At 48.4% G+C, this 17,180-nt stretch overlaps 1 protein-coding gene, 1 long non-coding RNA gene, 1 other non-coding gene and 2 pseudogenes across 3 annotated transcripts; 1 reads left to right on the top strand and 4 right to left on the bottom strand.

Moving 5' to 3' along the window:
- Nucleotides 1-1,262: 1,262 nt before the first annotated feature.
- Nucleotides 1,263-4,047, bottom strand: LOC120665394 (dnaJ protein homolog 1-like). Its single transcript, XM_039944953.1, has 3 exons — nt 3,636-4,047; nt 3,085-3,488; nt 1,263-1,886 (listed from the first exon to the last, which is right to left on the bottom strand). Exons 1-3 carry the CDS (start codon nt 3,816-3,818, stop codon nt 1,436-1,438), a joined length of 1,038 nt encoding a protein of 345 aa, XP_039800887.1. The 5' UTR covers nt 3,819-4,047; the 3' UTR covers nt 1,263-1,435.
- Nucleotides 4,048-6,386: 2,339 nt separating this feature from the next.
- On the bottom strand, nt 6,387-7,015 carry LOC120665393. The gene is made up of 2 exons (XR_005671156.1): nt 6,844-7,015; nt 6,387-6,753 (listed from the first exon to the last, which is right to left on the bottom strand). It is a non-coding gene; the product is annotated as an uncharacterized LOC120665393 (long non-coding RNA).
- Nucleotides 7,016-13,619: 6,604 nt separating this feature from the next.
- Nucleotides 13,620-14,740, top strand: LOC120665392 (annotated as a pseudogene).
- Nucleotides 13,905-13,986, bottom strand: TRNAS-AGA. Its single transcript has one exon. It is a non-coding gene; the product is annotated as a tRNA-Ser (tRNA).
- Nucleotides 14,741-14,763: 23 nt separating the features above from the next.
- LOC120665391 overlaps nt 14,764-17,180 on the bottom strand; it is a 34,405-nt pseudogene continuing 31,988 nt past the window's right edge.

The raw sequence follows: 17,180 nt of genomic DNA, 5'->3' as shown, positions 1-17,180 counted from the left end.
AGTATATTCAATAGGCTGAGCTGGCAGATTCCTGAGATATTGATCGAGTCAGCATAAACGCCTCGCTGTTGACGGGCACATTGCCTATCACTGAGAAATAACATCAGTTAAATTTGGGAATAAATCTAGAAAAATGTGAGCTCTAGTGCCGAGTCAAATTGAACCTGGCAGGACTGGTTCCATCACAAGGAACCTTACAGATGAGTGTTGCACTTAGTACACATTAGGCTAGTTTAAACCGTTATATCTCTATAAAATCCAATGGTGTATATACTTTTGTTTTTCTAATTAACATCATAATTTCTACACGCTTTCAATGAACATTGGCTTCTTTTAACATTATGGCCAAGTTAGTTTATAACTGGTCCTGCGGAACAATCTTGCTGGAGTTCATGGTGACCTTTTGTGCGTGGAGATTGGTCCAACAGATCAATCTCGCCGTTGTCTTGCTTTGGTATAATGTTTTCCCTTCTATATCTATCTAGCTTTTATATTGCTTTGATCTTCCTCTCTTCAAGCATCACGAACGTACATGTCCTCTTGAAAGCCATGGATAGGCCATTATAACACGTTAAGAAAAAAACATATATAACTGGATCATGTTTCCTTTTATGGGTTATGGAATCATGTTTCCTTTTATTATATTTATAATCCATATGATACTTTCGTTGAGCTATTTTGGTTCCTTTTCTGGTTCCTACTTCGTATGTTAATCAACTTTCATATTTTTATTTTTTAATTTCAAATTTATGTATTTATTGATCGTATCAGATATGGACTCTTTGAGTTAGTTTGGACCGTTAGATCTTCATAAAATCCAACGGTGTAGGTTCTTCTATTTTTTAGATTAATGTGGGAATTTCTAGACGCTCTCGGCGAACATGATGGCTTCTTTTAACACTGTTGTATTAAGATAATAGATCCTAGTATGAAAACCAGACCGATCTATAGCATCAGGGCACCACGGTTGAAGCTCATGCAGCTATCCTACTAAGTCAAACTTATCTGATTTTGCTAGAATTTATGAAAAAAAATCTCAAATATCCGGAAGCCTTACACACAGTCTTTTCACGCATCATAAGCCATGAATCACTTGTTTTTTCATGCGAAATATGCGCGCCTACGGTGCGTGGAATTCGAACCCAAAACCTCTCGAGAGGGGATGGAAGGTTGCGGAGTAAATTCCACATTAGTGGAGCAACGCGAAAGAAACAGAACCCCAAAGATCGTCGTCTCTAGCTCTTGCAAGTTGAAACCATGTATTGGGACAAAAGAAAAAACTAAAAGGACATATGTACAAGGACATCGATCTTTACGTGCTCTAGAGTCCTTTCTGAGTACAGTAGTATCTATTATAACACAAGTGTAACAAAATTTTACAACGACAAGAAGTCGCCACGTACAGAACACACCATCGTCAGGTGCCCGGCAAACTTCAGGCGCAGCCTCTCAGGATCTCGGCGAGCCCCTTCCGCTGCTCGTCGGTGAGGTTCTCGGGGAACACGACCTCGAACTTCACCATGAGGTCCCCGCGCGCGCCCTTCTCCCCGCCGGCGACGGGCATTCCCCGGCCCTTGACGACCTTGACGTACCCGGGGCAGATGACCTCGTCCCGGAACGTGCACCGGAACTTGTCGCCGCAGAGCAGCCGGAACGAGAGCTGCCACCCGGTGAGCGCGCTCACCAGCGGCACCCGCGCCCGGAGCACCAGGTCATCGCCGAGCCGCTTGAACCGCTTGTGCTTCCTCTCCGACACGACGAACACGGCGTCGCCCGTCAGGCAGCCCGGCCGCTCGTCGCCGGCGCCCTCCACCGTCACCGTCGAGCCTTTCCTCATCCCGGGGCTCACCCGGATGGTCTGCGTCACCTCCTTCTTGGTGATCAGCCTGTCAGAGGTGTACGAGGTAGGTTGGTTGGTCAGTCGCGTGAAACCTGAGCGTGGTAAGCCGTCGGTCAAATCAGCGGCACAAGCAGCTAGTGATACAGGAAGTGCAGCGTCACTGTCTGTACCCTGGGCTTTTATCCCTGCTCGATCCATCGGCCAGCATCCTCACATGCAGGCAGGCAGCATGCATTACACACCACCTAATGCCCAAAAGGACCACTTCTGAATTCTGATACTAGGCGGTAGCCTCCAAAAGGAAGGCTTTCTAACAAACATGAGCTTTCGGAAATAGACTACTCAAGGTAAACGTTTGGAACACTGATTCCCCACCCTTTTCCCAGCTTCAGAATCTTGTTCTTCTTTGTGAGATAGGAGCATTGTATTGCTATATGTCCATGTGTTAGACTCGACATGGCCTTGCAATTTATATGGTTGAAGCAGAGACAAGCCGGACGGCAAATGACTCATGGCCAAGGATTTCATGTCTGATGCAGAGCAAGCTGAATGTTCTGATGATAAATGTGGCATGTGACTGGCAGGGGAAAGTAATAACCCCCATAACCTGAAGGTTGTACCGAATGTGTACTGCTTCAGTGTTTCCCTTAATGTGGAGAAGATTTTGTTCCATAAAGGACACCACGTAATTCAGCATAAAGTGGATTTGATGCCAAAGTATCAGCTCTCTGCTTGCACAAACTAGAGCTCTCAGACATGGATTTGTCAAGAAGTTAAATTGTACAGAGGTTCTTAATTCTTAACTGTATTACTTAGCTTCATTCTTAAAAAAACTTAAGACGGCGGAAATAGGCAAGTAGCAGTAAAACTGACAAAATGTAACTCGATATTTTGTTAGCACTAGAATACAGACAGACTGAACACAAAAGACTTGTGTTCTGATCTCTGAATGCAAAGCTCTGCATGTTTGCAGACTTGTGGAGGGAAATAGTTTGGGATGATTTTATCAAATAGTAGTATCTTCATGAAAACGATGTGCTAATTCAATTTCCGTATAGACAAACGCCAGAATGCCCTGAACTGTATCTTCGGATACGGCAGATATACGTGCAGTGAAATGGCGACGAACGCTGTCAGAAACAAACTGAAAGGACTGCACTGCACTCACACACGGCTGTCTCTATCGACGTACGTACGGCTGGCTCTACGTGCACGTCATCTGTCGTAGGCGAGCGACAGCTTACCCGTTCTTGGTGACGACGTCGCGGGTGTACCTGACCTCCTTGCTGCACCCGCTGCAGAGCTCCTCGAGGGTGCACTCGACCCTGCGCTCCAGCGGCGGCGCCTTGCGCACGACGTAGCTGGAGAACTCGGCGAACGCGCGCCGGCCGCCGCCGCCGCCGCTGCTGCAGGCGCTGTACACCTTCTGCCTGGCCGGCTCCGCCTCCCGCGCCGGGGCGCGGGGCGCGACGACGGCGCCGGGGCAGGGCTTCTCGCTCCGCGCCGCTCTCGCCACCGGCGTGGCGACGACGTTCTCGCCGCCGCCGCCGCGGTCCTTCCCGGCGGGAGGCCTAGTCGTTCCCCCGCCGCCGCCGTCGCGCGCGGCGGCGAGCACCGCCCTGCTGTTCTCCTGCTTGTCCAGCAGCGCCTGCGAGATGATGCTCGGATCAGCTAGCACCGTGCATGAATTAACGCACATCGAACCCTGTAATATAAGGACCGACGACCGGCCGGCCATTAACGGGGGATCACGACCGATGGGTATCGGCGGCGGCGGCGGTCACTGGTCACACACCTCGTAGGCCTCGGTGATGGCCTTGAAACGCGCCTCGGCCTCGGGCCTGGACGCCGGCGGGTGCTTGTCGGGGTGCCACTGGCGGGCCAGGCTCCGGTACGCCGCCCGGACCCCCTGCGGGGAGGCGTCCCTGGCGACGTGAAGGATCTCGTAGTAGAGCTCCGGCGGCGGCTTGTTCCCCATTATGGGCGGCCGGTGGAGCTAGTCCGGGTCTCGGTGCTCGCGCGGAGAGGAAGGAACGGACAGCTGAGAGCGAGCGAGTGCGAGAGGATTCAGGAGGCGCGGCAACCTGTCCGGCCGCTGCTATAAACGGGCCGGGGGAAGCGGGAGAGAGAGATCGTGGCGGCTTGGTGTGGACAGGTGGGGGTGCTTGGACTGCAGGACGAGGGGAGGAGGAGGAGAGGTCGAGCGCGACGGCGGGCGCGGTTGGTGCGAGGCCGCGAGGCCGGGTACAACTGCAAGTGGCTCCCTGCGCGACGTCCGTGCAGGCCACGGGGGACGAGGAGCGACACGGAGGATCGGCGTCGTCCCTTGTCGGAGCGTGCGGGAAGGACGGACGCGCGCCACTGCCTGATTGCCATTCGCTGTGCACCAGGTAAGGTTTTGGCGCGAGGGAGCAGGGCCTACAAATGTTCTTGGCGAGGATTGGTTGGGTTGGGCGACATTAATTAGTGTGGCGCGAGGGCAGCGGCGGCAGGGATCGGTCGGAGAGGGGCCCTGCGGTACCACCACCATGTGTGGAGCCTGGCTGCCATGGGCGCCGGAAATGGAGCACACAGTGGGCGCCTGGCAGCCAGCGATGGCGCCACGGCCGCCAGCTCGGTCGTCTTCATGCGTGCAGGGCCGCGCCATGGTCTCGCGACCATGATCTCGGTCGCCGACCTGCGGCGTGCGCAAGTACTAATCGCGTGCCTGCGCTCGTATCGTACACAGGTACAGCAGTCCTCCGACGACTTCCCCTCGTGATCGATGACGCGCCGATCGTAGGTTTCCTCAGATCCAGATCGTCCCATCCAAACATGCACGCACGGTCTCGATCAGTAACTTGAACTGTGTGTCTGTCGTGGCTCTGCTGCTTGCTGTCAAGTGGTACTATACCTTGAGAGCTGTGACTGTAACTTTCTGCCAAGATCCGGACACGCATGTGTGCCTGTCCAAAGTGGGGGTACAAGCATTACCAAGGGGAGCGGAAAATGAACCTCCTGAAATGATCATTACTTGTCGGCATCTAAATCTCTGACGACCCACCTGCTGAGTGTATAGGACCATTGTGTTTGGGTGTTTCTCCTTAAATGCATTGTTACTAGCGCTACATCGTATAGAATATTTCTGCTGGAGCGTTCCAATCAAAAGGGCTAGGGGGTTATAGTTCTTTTTTCATGATCTTCTTATCAAATGACCAATTCTACTGAGAAGAGAAAAAAATAAGCTATCAACCAAGAATCTACAACAAATATTTTTCATAAAAAGATCATTGTATGCTTGATAAATAACCATTACCGGACTACCCCACGACGCCCCCCTTCAACTCTGCTGCTCCCCCGTCTCTGGCAGCTCCCGCCGCTGTGGCAACTCGATCAGGGTTTTTAATTCCGGTATGAAAAAAAAATCGGCCATCACCGATATAGGCGAAATATCGGGAATATCGGGATTTTTTATTTTTATTTTTATTTTTTATTTTTTATGTTTATTTTTAAATTTATTTTTTAGTGAAACAAATATTCAAAAAATCAATTTCGGCCGGTAAAAAAAATATCGGACCCCGCCGATAAAACCGAAATATCGGGTATACCGCGAAATTTCGAGCGATATTGTGAACCCTGAACTCGATCGGCTCCACTGGTGATTGCCGTGGTGCACCTCGATCTGTTAGGTTGATCTCCACCAGATTTGGCCCAACGGCCATGCCTGGGCCCTTGACTCGTGCCCTGATCGGGGGTGCACAGCCCAAGAAGTGGTTGGTGGGCCCCCATCACGCAGCCCCATAAAAGGAGGTGGGGACCAGTGGCACATGACACGAGGTTCACTGCTGCTGCCACAACTCCCCACCTCAAACTCTAGTTCGATCGATAGAGGGGCTGAGAGAGATGGGAAGCGCCACCGACTTGCCGTCGCCACTGGCCGTCACTGCACCGTACCTCTGCCACCTCTGCATCAAGCCGTCGTCATCCTCTCCAACTCTGGTGCCCCGTGGCGATGTCTACACCGACCGTCGCTGCCGCCACTACTTGGACTACTCTAGCGAAGTCCGATCTACACGGAGGCGCCATGGAAGTCGCCAATGTTTTTTTTCCCCTCTGTAAAGATCTCTCCCACTCGATCTACTCCTAGATGTGTAAATAGTTTCTAACACGATCTGCTAATAATCCTTCCCAATTGGTCCACTTCTTTTTGGCAACCGTGCCTATGTACGTTTTCACTAAGAGGGAAAAGAAGTTTTAAGTCCAACTGGTTCACTTCCGCCACCACCGCTCGATTGGCCTACCTCCCCAGGCCTAACTCTAAGCCCAGAGCCACCAGAATTGAAGCAAAGGTAGGGCAGAGCAAAAATCTAGTGTAGAGGAGGGAAGAAATATGCAGAATGTTAGAGCATATTTAAAATCACTTGGAAAAAATGGGACGTCAGAGTCATAGAGAGCAAAGGAGATAGTGACTGTTCTACAAGGGCCAAGAGAGTAGAACTGCTTGTAGGTAGGGAGTCACTTCAGCCCCACAAGAATGTGAAAATCGAAATGAACAAAAGGAAATATCTTGAAGAAATGAAAGTTTAGGATTCTTGGTCCAGATCCGTGAGGTGTCTTCAGCTTACACGTCGTGCATTTATCTCCTGGAGCCATTGCGGACGCACAACAAGTGGGAAAAATTAGTTGAGATCACAGAAAGGAAGGATGCTACCCCACAGAGAGCAGCCGGTACATTATTTGTACAGCTACCCATCTAGGCAGTGTCCCTAAGCTTGCAGAAAATCAGAAAGTGCATATTCATTCGATCTCTGCATTTTCCAATCATTGTGCTTCGTTTTCTTTGCTTTCTCCATGCAAAAGGTGAGGATGTGCTTCTCAATTTTGCAAAGTGCCAACGTTTATCAACTTGTCCTTCATATAAGCACATCTATATCCTATAAGAAATAGGATTATTTGGATTAGTACCATTACAACTTTCACAAGTTGGAAATATACTAATACAATTCATCATATTAGAGATATACCATCAGGATATCTCTTTCTCCTCTTTGGGCCCATCTGTAATGTATTCATTCCCTGAATTTTCCCGTATAGTCATTTTTACCCCTCTCTCAATCCATCCTGGCCCCTGCCCAGGATTCTTGCCTGCCGCCGCCGCCCAGGCTTGGTGCCCTTCCCGCCGGCTGCCGCGCGCCTCCCTGCAGCCCGCACAGGCCGCGCACGCTTCCCTGCAGGAAAACATCACCATATTCCTAATCTCGTCCGTCTTCCTGTGCTCCCTCTTCGCCATCCTCTCGTAATCAAGCATCTCCTCGATCTCAGAAAACGAGTAGTCTTCATCGAAGTCCATGGTGTCCTGGAGCCTCCAATAGTGTTCAGGGTAGGTGTAGGAGAAAGCTCAGCCTCACCTTGTCCAGCTGCGGCGCCTTCTTCAACGAGACGCAGAGCTGGCGGTACGAGTATATCAGCAGCTATTTAAGGCATGGCGCGCGTATGACGATGTTCCGTGCCTTGTGTATGTTAAAGATCTCCAAATCCTCCATGGCGCTGCACCACGAGATGATGCGACGAAGGTCGTCATCCGTCGCGGTCACTCCGTGAAGCCGGAGCAACCGCAGAGTGCGCAGGCATGCAGGTGATTCTGCAGGGCACCCGGAGCCGCCAGTTGAAGAGATCCAGCGAGGTAAGCGTCTTGCAGGCGTACACAGGGGAGGGCAGGTCGTAGCACTCAGTGTACTTGGTGTTGGTATACTGCAGGGAGGCGCGTGCGGCCTGGGCGGGCTGCAGGGAGGCGCGCGGCAGCCGGCGGGAAGGGCACCAAGCCTGGGCGGCAGCGGCGGCAGGCAGGAATCCTGGGCAGGGTCGACAGGAAGACAGGTACTAGACGGATTGAGAGGGGTAAAAATGACCATATGGGAAAATACAGAGAATGAATACACTGTAGGTGGGCCCAAGGAAGGAAAAGAGGTATACTGATGGTATATCTTCGATATGATGAATTGTAGTAGTATATTTTTAACTTGTGAAAATTGTAATGGTACCGATCCAAATAACTCTAAATAAAATAGACAACATTATAACAACAGGTAATTAAAATATTGCCAATTGATTATGATTTCCAGGTCAGTGTGGTGGTCTAGGTTAGATGCGAGGAGAGTGATGACTGTCCAGCAAGCACGCTCTGGCAGTCAAAATCATGCAAAGCACCATCACCTCCTCTAGGTAAGAATTAGTTAGTGGAGAAACTAGAGCAAGTAGCCATGGCCCATGGGTCATTTTCTCTGTATGCTCTAATTTGATTCTCCTCGTCCTCGATGTCTTTGATATTTTGCCAGTTTTGTTAGCATCAGTGAATTGACCTGATGTAACATGAAAGATACCACCTCCGAAAATGAGTGGGTCGGAGCCACCATCTTTGATTCTGAATCACCAGATTAAGGCCTATGGTTTTGTTGTTATTCATTGGAGTGTCGGCAGAAGGTGAAAAACCTGGGAAAAGTGTGTAAAAAAACAAATATTTAGCGGCACCCAGGTGGCTGGTGTTGTCACCGCCGCATGTATGCTCGCCACCTTTGATATATATGCCGGCCCACCATTATGTCTTTCCCTTTAACTCTAAGCCCTCTGATCTTAACCCGAAAACCTCAAAAACTCCAACCCCAGCCTCACTAGAGGAGCTCATCATCGCCAAGGAAGACACTCTAGTTGGACGGAGCAGGGGCGGAGCCAAGCTGAAGTCTGGGGGGGGGGGGGGGGGCTGAGTGAGCCAATATGATATGGCGTTTAGGGGAGCTAAACTCTATCAGTTGACTGCTAGATAAGATCATGTCGCAGGGAAACTTCATGAGCTGCCAATGGAGTTCTTGGGGGTAGGGGGGCTTGAGCCCCCCTTGCCCCCACGCTAGCTCCGCCCCTGGGACGGAGCAATTATCACCAAGAATGTCCCATCCAAAAACCTGACTGTTCATCATCCATGAAAACACTCCAGTGTTGCCTGTTGCGTACGATTCCATTTTTTACTCCCCTATGTTAACCGAGATCGTTGCGTGGTTTGGCTCGCTAGTGCAGGGGAGCAAGCCATCATCAAACACAAAACTGTGTTCATGCTCAGGTCTGAATTTGAATCCAATAATTTGTTTGTTTGGGATTATTGTTATCTCTTAAAAAATCATGAACATCGGAAAATATTCAGAGCCATGGAATCTCGTATTAATAAATAAGAGCTTTATAAGTGTGAAATCAGATTTTTCAGAATCAGATAAGTTGAGTGGCTGCTACCCTCTCCACTTTGGTGAACACTTTTGGTAAATCTAACCATGTTCCCTCACTCTCAGACAAGCGAACTGTGAGAAAAACGAAATGAGTTTGAAATCAACTGAACGAAATTAAGCAGAGTCAAAACATAGAAAATGTTTTGTGTAGACCATACTAGGCGGAAATGTTTACATATTAGAATTATGAAGTAAACTTCGTGCCATTACCCAAACTGACGTGGTGAGTTTGGCCGTGGGCCGTTGGGACTATCCACCACACGGGCCTACCCATCATATCTACTCCTGAGCCCATCCATAACCACGTGGACAGCAAAACGGCCATCATGGGCCTTGTCATTCCTAATAGTGGCGGCGATCACAAGGACGTCTATTCATCGCGCGTCGCAGAGGAGGTAGAGGTGGCGTGTAACACCCTAAAAACTCTATATTTACAAAAACTCTATATTTACAGTAGAAGTATTTTTCTTTGTGCATCCATGCCCTGCCTCGCCTCACTCTCGTTTCAAGCTACCGGCAGTGTCACAACCCTGGCTTTCCAGGTGCCAGCAAACGCGTTCGTGCCCTATTCAGGCAAGCTCAAGGCTAAGCCTTGGCGAAGCGAGCCGAACTCGTCACCCGTCCTTGACCCTGTGCGGTGACCGCGCACATCGCCGGACCCCGTGCACGAGTAATGCACTGCGCGAGGCCGTTCCTTGCCAAGTTGCCATGCCGAGCTCGCGACTGTGGTGACCTTGACCCTGCCACTCGCGTGAACACGTTCGAGCCCGTCGCTACCCAGAGGCCGCGTCGTGTGCTAAGCTGAGCCCCTTCGGGCATTCCGGTCGAACACCTGGCGACCACAAGTGCCCTGACGCGCACACACACTTGGCACCGCACCGAATCTGGTCGTCACACCAGATCCCACCTGAGACCGACACTCGGGCTAACCCTATCAGAGAGGAAAGGACGAAGGGAAGTGAAGAGAGAGGGAGTGATGTCCAGCGGGACCCACTTGCAAGAGAGAAGCTGATGCGCGGGGTAGCTTGGCAGAGAGGGAAAGAGCTACGGACCCGCTTGCCAGAGATAACCATAGTGCTGACGCCCTAGGACCACAGAGCAGAGAGAGAAAGAGGAGGGGAGTGCAACACAAGGAAATAGGAAGAGAGAACGGGAGGAACAGAGAGCAGAGAGAGAAAGAGCAACACAGGGAAAAGGGAAGAGAGAACGGGAGAAATATAGAGAAAGGAGAGAAGATGGCCGAGTCGAACCGCTACGAGAAGACGGTCTGTTTCAGCCGGAATCGCTAAGTGGCTTGTCCGCAAATTTAATTCGAGCACTGCACTGACCAGCTAACTCACGGAGTCAAGTTGGACCGAATCACTGCTTTCGGCCCAACTAAAAGGGTGTTTGTATTCGCTTATAATCTAATTATGGATGGAAATAATCTACAATCCCATCCAAACAATCTGTTTATTTTTTCGCTTACGTGTGTCGCCCCTTCTCCTGAAATCGTGGATACTAGAAATGGTCGCGGCCGCGTGGGGTCAGTGAAGTGGCCGTTTGAGTTATGCGTTGTTTTTCATAGTACATTTCAGTTAGGATATGTACTATCCTCTCTGTGGGTGATGGTTTTGTCATATTCTTTCAGTGAATGGGTTATTTACTATTCAATTATTCTTTAGAATTGCATTATTTACTGTCCATTTGATACTAATAAGATTCAATTTATGATTAAACAATTCTGAGCTCATAGCAAGATCCAAAATTATAGCTCCAATTAAGTATAGTTCATGCAAAACATGACAATAATAAGGTATGAATTGACAAAATCCGTGATTCGCAATGCAATAGACCAATTTTCTATTGGTCTATGAACTCTCTCTATGGTTAACGGATAACCTGTACAGGGTCATAAACAGCCGTTTCCTATTAACACTATCATCAATTGGATACAACCAGTCAATTCTATTTAGTCGACAACATTCCATAACATTTGATATCCTGTACTGAGATATATTTCCTTTATAGGCGGCCAATAGCTGATGCTGCATAGAAAAAACAGATTGTACAAGTGCTTTGCAACTGAATATTTTCTAGATAAGATTGTTTGGAGCATTTCAACGATCATTCATACGATTAATGATTAGGTGTCACTGATAAATATCCCCATTACACACCAAGATAGAAAGCTACAGAATATGATTGAGATAATTACAAACACTGGTAAACATCACCTTAGTTCTGTGTATAAAGGCGATCTAATTCGTTTAATGCAACAGAGGTCCTGTCTGGTGAAACCAGTAAGCTGCTTCGTTGTATCTCTTGTGCAAAGTCATGAGATATCTCTAACTTCAGTAACTTGGGGTATGTGATTTTGTCACTTGCCTAGTCTTTCCCTGCTATTTTCACATCAAGCATGCTACGAACCACTTGGAACAATAGCGTTATTGTGACCTTGAATATTTTGGGCGTACCCAGTGCCGTAGGCTTCCCGCACTGTGCGGGGTCTGGGGAAGGGTTGTTTTTAAGCGCCAAGCCTTACCCACACAAATGTGCAGAGGCTGGGGCTGTGACCTTGAATACTTTCAGTCACTTAATTTGCTCATCCATGGCACCTCCGATGATTGCCCCCAATGATAACAGAGGCTTCAAGCAACCCTGCAGTCTTGTGTAGATGGATATACTTAAAGGGCACAATTTCAGTTGAGGCAGCCATCTCAAGTAGACAATAATTTCAGGAATTAAATGACATCCAAAACATATTCTTTGGTAGATAATAGTAGCTTTCAAGCTGTGATTCAACTATGTGCAGATAACGATGATACATTCCACATCATCACTTCTAGGAGAGCACGCTACATACAGGATGTTAGAATTAGAAAATATAGGATAACAGAGACATAAACATTTGTGTAACCTCAGACTACCCATTTTCAGAAATAGTCATGGTAAATTGGGATGTTTGTTGAGCCTACTGTTGTGTTTTAAATGGAAATTAGTGCCAAGAAATCAAAGAATTTGCAAAGATATTAAAAAATTGTATAGTTGCTTCCTCATATGATTCCAGTTGTTGCTAAGTGAAGAAAAGCAGAACTACAAAGAACAGATATTGGAGCAACGTTTTAGGCTTCAGGAAAGTGAAAGTTTTGTAATTCCAAGTTATTAAATACAGTACTGGGCAAATGTTAACTTTATCTGTACTTAAAAAAAGGTTCATTTAGAATAACAACTAAGCTATGCTCCAAGCTTTCTAGTGGATGATTAGCTCTAATTTACCTGCATTTCAGTTAAGCCTAGCAGACTCAAAAAAGTAACGGCATAGGTAAATGAAACTGTAGAATCATACCTTAATGTTTAAGATGAATATCAATTAATAACCTCTTATTACAGTTTTCATACTCAGGTTGCGCGAATCTTGCTCTGCATACTTTAAATGTGCTAATTACCATTCATTACAGCTCTGTTACTCGACCGATATGTTCAACCTATATACTTTGCATGTGCTAATTACCATTCACTACAGCTACAATTAGCGTGGATACATCGGTATGCACCTCTTGTATCGCCAGTCAGAATCAAGAGAGATGTCTAGGCCAGAACGGACTTCCATCTCTCACAAGCATTTGAGCAAACAGGTGGAGCGCATGCTAGAGCAGCACTACAAAGGTAGCAAAGCATACCTCGGAGCACAGGAGTAGAACCAGGCCGGCATGCCCGGCACGGCTTAGTGATTGCTGGTGACAACAGGGGCAGGCCCATCTCCATCACCCGGTTCGGGTCCATGAAGCACACTACCCGGCTTCATCCGCAGCACCGCTGGCCGCGTTCTCTTCTCTCTTGTTAACCTTGCCCCTCGCCTGCACTATCATCGTGCTGTTGCAGTTGTGTGTGTGTGTTCCCGATGAGTGGTTCCTTGGGCGGGCGCCATGTCTTCCACGCGTAGCTGCCACCGTGGGTCGCCCACGCTGCTGCAGCCTGCTGCCGCCTTCGCCTCCGCCGCTGCCGCCGTCCTTGCCCCGCGCTCCTCCCTCGCCCTTGTCATTCCGGCGACCGCCTCTGCCTGTCGCTCCGTCCATCGCCTCAGACGTGCGACCGGCGCGGCCTGGCGACGGCACCGAGCAGGGAGTCGCTGCGCTGGGGTCCTCCTCCACGGCCGCCCTGCAGAAGCAGCCGCTGCCAGGAGCCGGCTGCCGCCGCAGCTGCTCTCGAGCTCGAGCAGCAACTCCGGTGGAGGGAGCCTGGGAGGGTGCGAACGGAGGCTGCACAGTGACGCGCGAGAGAGAGAGAGAGGAGAAGGAGGAGAGTGGGCCGCCGCCGGGGTGACGCGGCCCCTCTCGCGCGTGGTCTGGAGCGAGCTCGGAATCGCTCCGCCGCCGCCCGTACGCCAGGTACGCACGCCGCCCTTTTTTTCTTTTCTCCGAAGCAGCGCCGCCGCCACCTGATTCAGGGGCGAAGCTCCATACACATTAGCGGGTGCTAATGCACCCCCTAAAAAATGGAAAACCAGTGATCGTGTCCAAATTTTCACCATATTTGCACCCCATGACTCAACTATATGCACCCACCCCTTCAATCTGCTCTAGCTTCGCCACTGACATGATTCGTGCCCTGTCCTCGCCAAGACCAAGCAGCGCCGGCCGTTCCGTCCCTCGAGAGCAAGCTGCGTCGGTGCCCCTGCCTTCTCCCCCAACAGGAGCAATGCCGCGGCCCTGTCCTCCTGCCGACCGTAGCTGCAGCGGTGCAAGGAGCTATGGTTTCGTGATTTAGTTCAGCGTCTATGATATGCTTAGTCTCAGCGTCCTGTGCGTCTCAGCGTCTGTGACGAGTTCAGCAGCGGATGGCAGGATTCAAACCTGCACGGGCAAAGCCCACATGATTTCTAGTCATGCCCGATAACCACTCCGGCACGACCACCTGCTTATGCGTTTCAATTCACCCTCTAAAAGTAGGGTCATGCTCTTTCCTGTAGATTGTTTCGGCCGTCTCCAATTCTCCGGCCAGGTTGAACACGGCAGCAGATTAGCACACAGCTTCCTCTCCTCCGGCCATGGCGACGCAGGATGCCAAAGGTCGATCACTTCCAGTCCTGCCCTCGTCGAATCATCATCGCCTATCGATTTTCTCCACTGACCGCTAGCCAATCGCTCATCTCACCCCTGGTGGTGTCCCCAGATGCTGCTGCTCCCTCGGAGGAAGAGGGCGCCGCCGCGGGAGCCGTCAGCGCCTGCGGCGAGGGTGAAGGTGCTCTTCTTCGCCCGCGCGCGGGACCTGACGGGCGTGGCGGAGTCGTCGGTGGAGGTGCCGGCGGGGGGCACCGCAGGGGAGTGCCTCGCCCGGGTGCTGGCCAAGTTCCCCAGGCTGGAGGAGATCCGTGGCTCCATGGTGCTCGCGCTCAACGAGGAGTACGCGCCAGACTCCGCCAAGGTCGCCGACGGCGACGAGCTCGCCGTCATACCGCCTATCAGCGGCGGCTGATTTACCACGAACGAGTTGGGGGGAGGAAAAAAAAAGCAACAAAGAAATAAAAGAAAATAAAATAAAGGTTCATTTTTCTTTCCATTCTTGTTTCCCCGTAGATTGCATGCTGGATAAGCAATCTCCTGTTCAGAACACGTTGACAAATGATAGTTTGATATGAAAGAGTGCCGAAACGAATGCCCTTCTGTTCTCTGATACATGTTGCGCTAGAAATGAGTTGGTCAGGATATCTCGAATCACAAACTAATAAGTTGTCTCTCGGCTAAAATCTGCACAAATCTATGCTGTGAGGTACAGAGGTCAAAGCAATGGGTAGATGTAGTCTATGAAGTATGCCTCCAATCATCAACTTCTTGCCTACTAATTTCTTTCTGATTGTATGAATTTCACTCTCCTCTATCTGATTCTGTCATTCACCTAATTTCTTTCTGTGTTGTATACTAGTATGATTTTCTTGTATCATCTGCAACTAGCCACAACTAGAAGGGATTTTTGGATTCCAGGGCACGGATCGCCTCCGAATTTGGCAGGTGTTACAGGAATAGAGCACCTAGTCCTACCCACGCAATCCTGGAACAGTGAATGAAATAGTTAAATACTAATCTAGCTAACAATGCAAAAGCTCTGATATATTTGCATTCGCGTAGATAACTGTGTTCTTTACCTGCTTTACTGCCCATTCTGATGATCTGGCATGACAGTTTCCGATGCCATAGCTTGCGCAGTCCCCTATCGGATTCCCATAGCTCGCAAACTCAATTGCCGAGATTTGTTTGCCTTCCTGGCATGAGATATCCACTGCTGGTTCCTTATCCTGGGACTGGAGCGATGGTGCAGAGAGCTCATTCACATTGCCACACACTCTTGTTATGGAAACTGTGTTCACTGTTATCTGTTGTGGGTCCCCGCCCATTTCCTCAAAAAGGACTAGAACATTGTCTTGAGGGTTTAGAAATTGCCGTGGGATGTGATACCTAAGGAATGACGGACCAGTGTGGCTTGTAAGGTTATTTGGAAGAGAAGGTATAGTGGCGACAGAGGTGAGAATGAGAATTTGAGCTATTTCTACTTACAGCGATTGTGAAGGATTGCCGCTAGGAGCCTTGAAGGAGACCCAATACCGTCCAATGCTCTCTCCATTGATCCATACTTCACCTTTTCCCATGCTAGTAAGGTTCAGTACCACCGCATCATTTCCTGCTGGTGTGGAAAATGTTGTCTGCCCATAGAACAAATGATGACTGGTATTGTTTACTACTGTGAATTGTACAGATAACCAAAAGTTATGAACTAAATGTCCTGTACTTTTTATACCTTGTACCAAGTAAGCGAACTATATGTCAAATTGTTGATAGTTGTCCATTCAACATTGTTTGATCCCTCTTGTGTGTAGATGCGATTCCTTTCCCCAAATAAACCAACCTGCATTTAGTCAGAAAGCTAAGTATCAAGCATCTAATTAACATTAGCCTCTCTATTTCCATTGTAGTATTAAATTGATTTGGACTTACTTCGTATCCCCATAGCTCATTGTTGAGAATTTTTTCTGGCTCCCATCCTTGCTGTATGCTCACTTTCCGGATTCCAAAGACTCTTATTTCCATATGAGCACCAGAGTCCTTTAAGTTAGTGGATGAAATCTCAGTTTGTTGAATGTCTAATAATCTATCCAAAGTATTGAAAGTTATGGTCCTCTTTCTTAACAATATATGTTTTATGAAATTAATATGTAAGTGGAGGGTTATCAAAAGTTTGATGAACTATCTTTGACTCATCTATTAATGTTACTTGGATACAACATGAGTACAAAAGCCTGGCACATTGCACCATATAGTTTGTGTTTAAAGGACCCATTATAGGAAATTTTGATCCCACTTCTATTTTTCTGTAGTTGGGGTTGTTTTTTTATAACTCACTAGATAGTAGAGTTCTATGATTTATACCGGTGATCCAACCATAGCACTTATCAACGATATGCTGTTGGGTCCTTCCTTCAATGAAATATTTGCGCTAAGAATTATATTGGCAGGTCCATCATGGCTCCCATGTACTCTACCTAAAAATGTGATGAGAAGGTTGTCAAACACAAAAAAAAAATAGTATAAACACATCAATTGCAAAATTCAACAGAGAGAATGGTTTGATCTGGCTAAAGGAGAATAGTATAAACACATCAATTGCAAAATTCGTATTTACCTACATATTCATTGTTGACGAAAGCATGCAACATATGTGCCCGTGACTCAACATTAAGTAGCACAAGCTGGTTATCATCGCTTGGTGTATATTCATAGCTGCATTTGAGCAAATTTCTCTTATCATACACGTCCAAGACAGTGACTTAAACAAGTACACAAATTCAACTGCTGGAGCAACGACCTTTGGAAAGTTTTTCTTACCCAACAATGTACCAAAGATAGTCTGTCTCATCTTTAGTGGTTGTCAGATGTTCAAATAGATGGTCTCCAGTGTGCATAGCTTTAGTCACATCTTGAGGAATTGATTCTTTGAATGCCTTCCAAGTATTAATATCATTGAAAGACTGTAGTTCTTCTGTTGTTCTTGTACCATGCTAAGCATTTACCTTTGACAAAAAAAAATTGATGACATTTACCTCTATCCTATGGTAG

The sequence above is a fragment of the Panicum virgatum genome, chromosome 3N, assembly GCF_016808335.1.
Source record: "Panicum virgatum strain AP13 chromosome 3N, P.virgatum_v5, whole genome shotgun sequence".
Classification (NCBI taxonomy): domain Eukaryota; kingdom Viridiplantae; phylum Streptophyta; class Magnoliopsida; order Poales; family Poaceae; genus Panicum; species Panicum virgatum.
Note: the sequence above shows the minus strand (reverse complement) of the source record. Positions and strands in the feature narration are given on the sequence as shown.